The following is a 9,371-nucleotide window of genomic DNA, read 5'->3' on the forward strand; positions in this document are numbered from 1 at the left end:
ATACAAACCATTTTCCCAACTTAGAGAAAAACTAATTGATGTTTTCAGTTTTAAGTCTTTTTTCATAATGCGACTTAATTCTTCAATACTTCCTTCTATTAGCCTGTACAAGAATCAAGTAAGATACATTTATTTAGCACAAAGTTAGACAATTATTTTAAACTTAAATGTGCATTTCATGATACTCTTTACAGAGTTTTTTTACAAAGCATCAAGAAGTGACATCTGAACGAGTTTGAAAATCACTTAAACAATTAAATACACATTTAAAATAAGATTGCACAGTTCTCAGCCTGACATTTGCCATCATAAAGATGTACATTCTCTTTTAGATACCGTAACAAATTAAAGTGATAATTCCAGAAATACCAAAAAATTTGTTCTTGTAAATAACAAGTTGATTCTAGAGTTTATATAAAAAAAAAAAAAAACAAGAATACACAAGAAAACTCTGCAACAGGGAAGGGTAATTGCTGAAGGGAAAAAAGCATGTCTGAGAGGGTACATGTCCTATCAGCCATGAAAACATAATGAAGAGTATATAATAGTGCTACATGAGTAGACAGAGCAATGCAACACAATGAGACTGAGAATACACACCAATACATAGAAAAACTTAAGGTAATGAACTTTTCACAAAATGGTGTGATACACTAATGCTGAGTCCTTCTATCAAGGTCTCTTAAATCATCACCTAAAACCATTAAGAAAATACTAGTATATTTACTAACGACATATACATTTTAATAGAAAAAACAGACATCCTAAACGTTCATCAACAGAGTAACAATTATGTAAATTTTGACATATCCATAAAATGAAATACAATGCAATCATTTTTTAAAACAAAGCAATGCCATTAAACTATTAACAGACTGATTCTGGGTAGAGAAATGGTTAAGGAGGGAATAGGAATGGAAAGAACCCATATATCATTCTTTACAGGCTTTTGGTCATTCTTTTGCTTTTTTTAAGTGGGAGTCTAGCTTTGTCTCCCAGGCTAGAATGCAGTGGCACAATCTCGGCTCACTGTAACCTCCACCTCCCAGGTTCAAGTGATTCTCCTGCCTCAGCCTCCCAAGTAGCTGGGATTACAGGTGCCCACCACCACACCCAGCTAAATTTGGTATTTTTAGTAGAGACAGGGTTTCACCATATTGGCTAGGCTGGTCTTGAACTCCTGATCTCAAGTGATCTGCCCACCTCAGCCTCCCAAAGTGCTGGGATTACAGGTGTCAGCCACCACATCCAGACTTTTTTGCCTTTTAAATTTCATTTTATGCACATATTACCTACTAAATATTTTTAAAAACACACCTGGAAAATCCAAGCATTCAACATAAGCATGGTAAACCATTTTGTTAAAAAAAAAATTATCAGTTATTACAGATAAAAAGGAGTAAGAAAAGCTATAAAAAGGAGAACAAGATGAATAGGCACCTTAGAACAGCCATGAGTTATGCAAGAGAACCAAAATGACCACAAAGCTCAGATGACAGCAAGGTGACTAAATAAATAATTCATCATTATAATCCTTTCATTTTTCTTTTTTCTGTATAATCCTCTTTATATATTTTTACAAACAAAAAATAAGAAAGGTGAGGCGCAATGCTGACACCTATAATCCCAGCATGTTGTGGGGCCAAGACAGGAGGATCATCTGAGCCCAGGAGTTCAAGACCAGCCTCAGCAACATGGCAAGACCCTGTTTCTATCCAAAAAAAAGAAAAAAAGAAAAAATCAGCCAGGCATGGTGGCATGCACCTGTGGGCCTAGCTACTCAGGAGGATTGATTGAGCCTAGGAGGTTGGGGCTGCAGTGGGCCCTGATCTACCACCACACTCCAGCCTGGGCAACAGAGCCAAACCCTGTCTCTCAAAAACAACAACACATAGCGTGCACACACACACACACACACACCTTTAGACACTTATTTTCAGATATAAAACACTAAAAGTTTATCTAACCCAGGCTCCATGGCTCATGCCTATAATCCCAGCACTTTGGGAGGTCAAAACAGGAGGCTCACTTGAGCCCAGGAGTTTCAGATCAGCCTGGGCAATACGGCAAACACGGTCTCTACAAAAAATGCAAAAACAATTATTAGCCAGGCATGGTGGTATGCACCTAGAGTCCCAGTACTCAGGGGGCTAAAGTGGAAGGATCACTTAAGCCCAGGAGGCAGAGGTTGCTGTGAGTCGAGATCATGCCACTGCACCTGGGTGAGAGAGTAAGACCCTGTCTCAAAAAAAATTTTAAAATTAAAGTTTATCTAAATGTGTGTTATCCTGTCTACCTCCAGAAAGGACTCATGAACGGAAATGTTCTATTTGAAAAGTCAAATAATGTTGTTCTACATAAGACCACATTTGAATGATTACAACAGCTAAAACCTATGTCTATATTCTTGGTACAGCTCCTAGTAAATTCTACATATACTTCAAATCTTAAATCAAAGGACCATTCCCTGATTCCATAAACTAGGATAGGTTCCCAATTACATTTCTCCTTTGTATTACTGTGCAGTTACTAGTTTAGCAGAGTCCACTTGCCTGGCTGATATGTAAGCTTCATGAAGACAGCTATATGTCTTTTTATGTGCTCAATCATCCTTGTTCACTAAGAGAGTAAGGAGATCAGTAAGTATTTCTTGAATAAAGAAAACAGAAGAAATTTCTTGTATTTTTTGTGACAGGGTCTCACTCTGTTGCCGAGCCCGGACATGCACTACATGGGAGTCATCAAGGTCAGTTTGACAACATTAATCCTCTTAAATATAAGAACTTAGAAGGTGCAAGCATTGTCTACTTTTTCAATTCTAACTCTGAAAGAGAAACGAGTAACAGTATCAGACAATATAAAAGTCACTGAATTGACAATTTAAAACAGAATCTCCTCATTTTTAGGATTTATATTGCTATATATTTTTAAAGCAAATGAAAAATGTTCTTTAACGTCTCCATTTTTCTAAAACCAAAATAGTAAGAACAGGCAAGAATATACAGTACTTATTTTAGCACGTCTTACAAATTTAAAGCCGTATTAATGAATACGAATGTTAATTCAACAAATATTTAAGATCTTTCATCCAACGCAGTATGCTGGGGCTATGGAAGCTAAAAATTGAAATAGGAAAACAACGTGAAGGAGCCTACTATCTACTTCACAACCAATATGTAACTCCCCAACCTATAATACAATATGAAATGGTAATTAGTTCCCTGAAAGATATCTAACATAGCTTACTGATGAAAACGTGCTCATTTCAACAAATGATTACAAATAGGAGGAAAATCTAAACCTTAAATAATGTATTATTTTAATTGTTGCCAACCCTAGAAAAAAATAAACCCAGCATGGTAGTGTGCATCTGTAGTCCCAGCTACTTGGGAGGCTGAGGCATGAAGATCACCTGAGCCCAAGTTCAAGAGCAGCCTCGGCAACATAGTGAGACACTGTCTCATTTAAAAAAAAAAAAAAAAATTAGGAAACACAGTTAATAGGCATTCAAAGGCCGACCATTTCCAGGTTTGGCTCTTTGCATCCAAAGCTATTTATCACCTCAGCACTTTCACATATCCCCAGTGGCTGCAGGCCCAAACTCCCCCAACTTCTTCAAAGAGGTCTTCTATCAAACATCACCTTGCAGAGATGATTTCCCTCTAACTAAAGATTTCCTCCTTCAAAGAACTAAACACAAAATTTATATCAAAAATGTTTTGTTTATTGGTTGCCCTTACCACGAAACTATAAATTCTGAGGGCAGAAATAAACTTTTCTTTTCTTTACCACTGTAATACACAATCAATAAATACAGGGTGAATTAACATACTTTAAGGGGTTGAGGCACTTATAATTTTGTTAAGACACCAATATAACATAAAAGAGGCTGGTACAAAGGATACAATCACCAGACAAGGGAGGGCAGTGACCTTCACCAACTACAAACAATTTCCTCCTATCTATCTTGTTTTCTACAGCTCTTATAGAGATCTTTCAGTGAGTGTGTGTAGAAAAGGGCCCAAATGTTAGTGTTGGTTTCTAAGTTCAGGTATGTTCATGGTCAATATTTCTACAGAAACGAACATAAATAATGCATATTAAGTTTTATAATTTAGCCTAGTATTGACTGAGACATTTACAGTTTAAAACAGTTTAAAGGACACTATTATGAAAGTAAAAAGACAACCCACTGAATGGAAGAAAATATTTGTGGTATGAATATAATACTTGTACCTAGTATACATTGGGAACATTGGGAACATTTACAACTCAGTAATAAAAAGACAAATTTTAAAATAGGCAGAATAAATATTTCTCCAGACAACATCCAAATGGCCAGTAAGTACATGAAAATAGGCTCAGCATAATTAGTCATCTGGGAAATGCATATCAAAATCATAATGAGATACCACTTCATACCTATTAGGACAGCTGTAATCAAAAAGACAGATAACAAATATTAGCAAGGATGTAGAGAAATTGGACCCTCATACATTGTTGGTAGGAATGTATTTTAAAAACATGTACCCACTGTGGAAAATAGCCTGGTAGATCCTCAAAAGGTTGAACATAGGATTCCCATATGACCCAGAAATTCCACTCCTCAGTAAATATCCAAGATGAAAACATATCCACAAAAACAAAACAAACCAAAACAAAAAAAAAACCTTGTACAGGAGTGCTCACAGCAGCATTATTTATAATAGCCAAAAAGTGGAAATAACTCAAACGTCTATCAACTGATGAATGGCTAAATTCATACAACAGAATATTATTCTGCCATAAAAAGGACTGAAGGACAGTAAGCAGTCTTTTGCAACTGGCTTCTTTTAGTTAGCATGTTTTCCAGGCTCATCCATGTTATAGCCTGGATGGAAAACATGCAAAAGACCACATACTATATAATTCTATTTATATGAAATGGTAAAAATAGTCCAATCTATAGAGGTAAAGTAAATTAGCAGTTGCCTAGGGTTGGGAGAGATGGGGAACTGGGGACAACAGCTAAATGGCATGGAGTTTCTTTCTGGGTAACAAAAATGTTCTATAACTGGTGACAGCTTTACAATTCTATAACCATTAAAAATCCCTGAATAGTATACTTGAATGGATGAATGGTGTGGCATGTGAATTACATCTTAATAAAGAAGTAACAAAACGGTCACTTACATTTTTGGTTACACTTTACTGCATTTATCAGGAAAATTATATGTCATTTTGGTCTTCATAAAGGTCTTGAGATTTATCCCTCCAAACAGAAACTCTTTCATTAAAGGAGACAAAGATAAGGAAGGTAGAAAAAGAAGGGAAACCTTCATAACTGAATGGCTACCATATCTAACATATATAATTTAACCATTCATTCTTAATTTTTTTGTTTATTTTCTGAGACAGGGCCTTGCTCTGTCGCCCAGGTTGGAGGGCAATGGCACACTTGGCTCACTGCAGCCTGAACCTCTTGGGCTCAAGTGATCCTCCAACCTCAGCTTCCTGAGTAGCTTAGGCCCGCGCCATCACGCCCAGCTAATTTTGGTATTTTTTGTAGAGACAGGGTTTTGCCGTGTTGGCCAGGCTGGTCTCAAACTCCTGAGCTCTGGCAATCCACCTCCCTCAGCCTCCTAAAGTGCTGGGATTACAGGCGTGAGCCACGGTATCCAGCTCATTGTTATATTTTGAACAGTAGCTTCTCCCACTCTCACATTTTTGTCTTTACACACTTTGAGAAACTAAAGAATGCTTGGCTTAACACAAAATGTTCAACTAATTTTCCTTAGTTTGTTAATATATTTTCAAGATTGATTGATTTATTTTATAATTATTCTGCAGAGATAATGTGATTCAAGATATGGGAAAATAACTAAAAGAATGTCTGGTACTCAGTAAGTGATTGTCATTATCATTAAACTACCGGAGATGAGAATCCTGAAGTTGATGAGCAAAACTGCAAGGAAGGGGAAGGACACAAAGGCTACACCCTACAAAAGCAGTCATCTGTCAAGAAAAGGAAACCCTTGGCAGAGTAGGCCAGGCTAATATGAGGATTGCAGCAGCAGCGGTATGTTCATCAGCATCACCATCACTATCAACACTATCATCACTACCACTCTCCTCCTAAAGCATCTTTTTATATGCTTTAACTTTTTCTACTTATGAAACACTTAAACATACGGAAATATCACAAACCTTGCTAAAAGCATATCTTACAATTTTCCCACACTTGCACCAACATTTTCTTAAATACATTAAATATTAGCTAGCTTTCTTCTATGGCAACCACTACCTTGGAAAATGGTGTTAATCACTACTATACATATTCTAATATAGTATCTATAAACAAAAGGAGTACTGTTTTGCATGTTTTTAAACTTTACCCTATAGCATTATTCGTCTGTACCTTGTTTTCTTAGCTCAAGATTTTGTTTGTTGTTTTTCAGTTCAGTCATGTTGTTTCATGCAGCTCTAGTTCACCCGTGAGAACTTTTGGATAGTACTACATTTTATCAATATCACAGTTTATTTGCCCATTCTCAAGCTAATGGAATGGTTTTTTGTTTGTTTTCTTATTTTTTTGTAAAGACATGGTCTCACTTGCTTTCAATTTTGTTATGAAGCTGCAATAAACATAATCCTTGAGCACAATACTTATTTCTAGAATATATTCCTAGAAAGAAAACTGTTAGGTCAAAGGATATATTTAATATATACCTCCAACTTCATCAACTAAGCTGATCTACAAAATAGTTACATGTTTTTACATCCCCACCGAGTGGTGTAAGAGTTCCTGTTTCTCTTCGTCTGCACACCGAGTGGTGTAAGAGTTCCTGTTTCTCTTCGTCTGCAACAATTAACCATACTGCCATACTTTTTGCCAAAGTGATGACCATAAAGTGGTACCTCACTGGCTTACTTTTTCTGACTTGTAAGATTAAGTATCATTTATTGACCTTTCAGGTTTCCTCATGTGAAATGCCTATAAACAGTACTGCCATTTTTCTTCTGATTTGTAATAGTTCTTAAGACAGTCTAGGTACCAACTCTATATTGATTACATGTGTTTCTAAATGCGCTTTGCAAAAAGAAAAAACAAGATAAACCTGTTACTGATTCTGAAATCTAGTAAAATGTAAAAGCAAAGCTAATTCCTGACTTTTCAAAGCTCAAAGCTACATTCCAGACCTTTATGTCAGTGTTTCTCAAACCTTTCTGTCCACTCACAGAAGATGAATTCCTCATTCAGGGCCAATACACATATACCTACACATAAACTGAAAAACAAGGCTATAAATCAATTTATTCTAAAGAATGGGTGACGTTTTCATAACCACAAACAATATACAAAGACAGATTGTCTCCATTCTATACAGCCAGCATTTTGGTTCACATTTTGTCTGTTATGTAAATACATCATATAGCTTTCACAAGGTTCAGTAAGCAAGCGTCTATTTCGATTAACAACGGTTTGTTAAAACCTTTAACACTTGATAAACAACCATCATATCCATCAGGATGTTTGCAACAATAATGAAGAGTGTCCACTCTACCCCATGAATTAAGAATTAAAGTACAAGCTCAGACTAAGCAAATGAAATTTTTCATTTTCAGTCGCACTAGCATAATTAACTTTTTACAGATAAAGTTGCTCAAGTTGCCCTGCATACGTGAACTGATTCTGAATGCTTTAGTGACAGATATCTCAAAAAAGTTTACTTCATTTACAGGAACACTATCAAATGTTTCGGAAAACAAAGACACTGCATTAGGGCATATAATCATTGAACAGGAAAGGACTTTAGGTCACTTACTCCAAATCTCTCCTTTTCAGGTAAGGCATCTGCAACCCAGAAGTTGTAAGAAACTTGCCCAATTGAGATCCTCTAAAATCTACAAATTCAGAGTCTTTTCCACTGCATCACCCCTCTACTTACATTAGACTTCTAAAACTATTTCTCTATTAATTTCACGAGAATAAGTTGTTGCGTTATAGAAATGACAGAAGTAACTCCCAAACCCACATCAATCTTTTTCTTTCCACTCCCCTACCTTTTTCCTCCCTTATCCTCCATTATCATTCACAGAATGAAAAAAAATACCTGACCACCTGAATTTCTGGCCCTAATTGGCTGTGGAGTCCCGACCCCCTGCTACTGTTTCTTTGTTAAGCTAACTGGAGTTTTTAAAATTATTCATTTCTTTATTCAATAAATATCTAAGCCCAGACTTTGCAGAAGCGTGGTGCACGCAGCTCCTCCAAGCCCGCAGACCACCGCGGGCTGGCATCCCGACGCCAGGAAGCCGGGGGCGCTGGAGAAGCAGGGTTCCCGGGAATGCCTGGAGGCCGGCCGGGTGGTGGGGGGCGGCCGACAGGTGCGGGGGACTCACCTTTCCGCAGCTCCCGCTCCCACACGGTGACGATGGGCCGCGAGTGTTTACGGTGGTGAATGAGCCACAGGGACAAGGTCTGCACGCTCTGCTGTGAGTTGCTCAACTCCGACAGCTTCTTCTCCAGCGCCGCCTCAGAGAAGGCTGACATCCCTCCGACACCACGTTCACGCCGTCCCACGCGGTGGGGCCGAGGGGAGGAGAGTTTCGCCGCCCTAGCCGCGGCCTCGCCCCCTCACCCCACCCTTCCCCACGCTCTCACCACGGCCGCCGCTTCATCCAAGTCCGGCCGCAAACCAGCAAGATGGCGTCCGCCCGGCAGTGACGTCACACGGACCCACGTCCCGCCCCTCCCGCTGCAAGCCCTGGGAAAACGCGTGGCCTAAAAGCGGAACCACCAGGCGGAAGGGGCGGAGCCGAAACAAGTTCAGGGGAGGTGGGCAGGGGCTTGACGTCTGGGTTAGTCTCAGAGGCATGGTGGGAGTTTGCCAGGCCTGAACCCTCCCTAAGGGAAACTCTGTCAAAGAAGCAGTGATTACAGATCTCTATATAGGCGTGTAAATTGGGATAAATTAGGGCAGGCACTTTAAAGACTATTTGCATGACATTTAAAAATACACCTTCCTAGATAGAGTATAGGATGGTTACCAGAGGCTGGTAAGGGTAGTGGGGGAGGGCTAGATAGAAGGACTAATAGAAGGACTAAATATAAATAGGACCTAGTATTTGATAGCATAACAGGGGGACTAGAGTCAATAATAATTTAATTGTACATTTTAAAATAACTAAAAGTACAATTGGATTGTTTGTAACAAAGGATAAATGCTTAAAGGGATGGATACCCAACTTTGCATAATATGATTATTAGGCATTGCCTGTACCAAAATATCTCATGTACTCCATAAGTATGTACACCTACTATGTACCCACAAAAATGAAAAATGAATAAAAATTTAAAAACTATAAAAATACACTTTCCTAGCAATTTC

The 9,371-nt window shown here is 38.2% G+C and overlaps 1 protein-coding gene across 3 annotated transcripts in view; it reads right to left on the minus strand.

Annotated features, from left to right (window-relative positions):
• The window catches only part of RPRD1A (regulation of nuclear pre-mRNA domain containing 1A), a 74,421-nt gene extending 65,698 nt beyond the window's left edge, over positions 1 to 8,723 (minus strand). For all 3 annotated transcript variants that reach the window (XM_010362699.2, XM_010362698.2, XM_030925906.1), the window contains exon 1: positions 8,383 to 8,723. In XM_010362699.2, the coding sequence (XP_010361001.1) occupies positions 8,383 to 8,533 (151 nt within the window). In that variant the 5' untranslated portion in view covers positions 8,534 to 8,723. The remainder of the gene's footprint in view (positions 1 to 8,382) is intronic.
• Positions 8,724 to 9,371: the final 648 nt, after the last annotated feature.

This window comes from Rhinopithecus roxellana, chromosome 21 (assembly GCF_007565055.1).
Source record: "Rhinopithecus roxellana isolate Shanxi Qingling chromosome 21, ASM756505v1, whole genome shotgun sequence".
Classification (NCBI taxonomy): Eukaryota; Metazoa; Chordata; class Mammalia; order Primates; family Cercopithecidae; genus Rhinopithecus; species Rhinopithecus roxellana.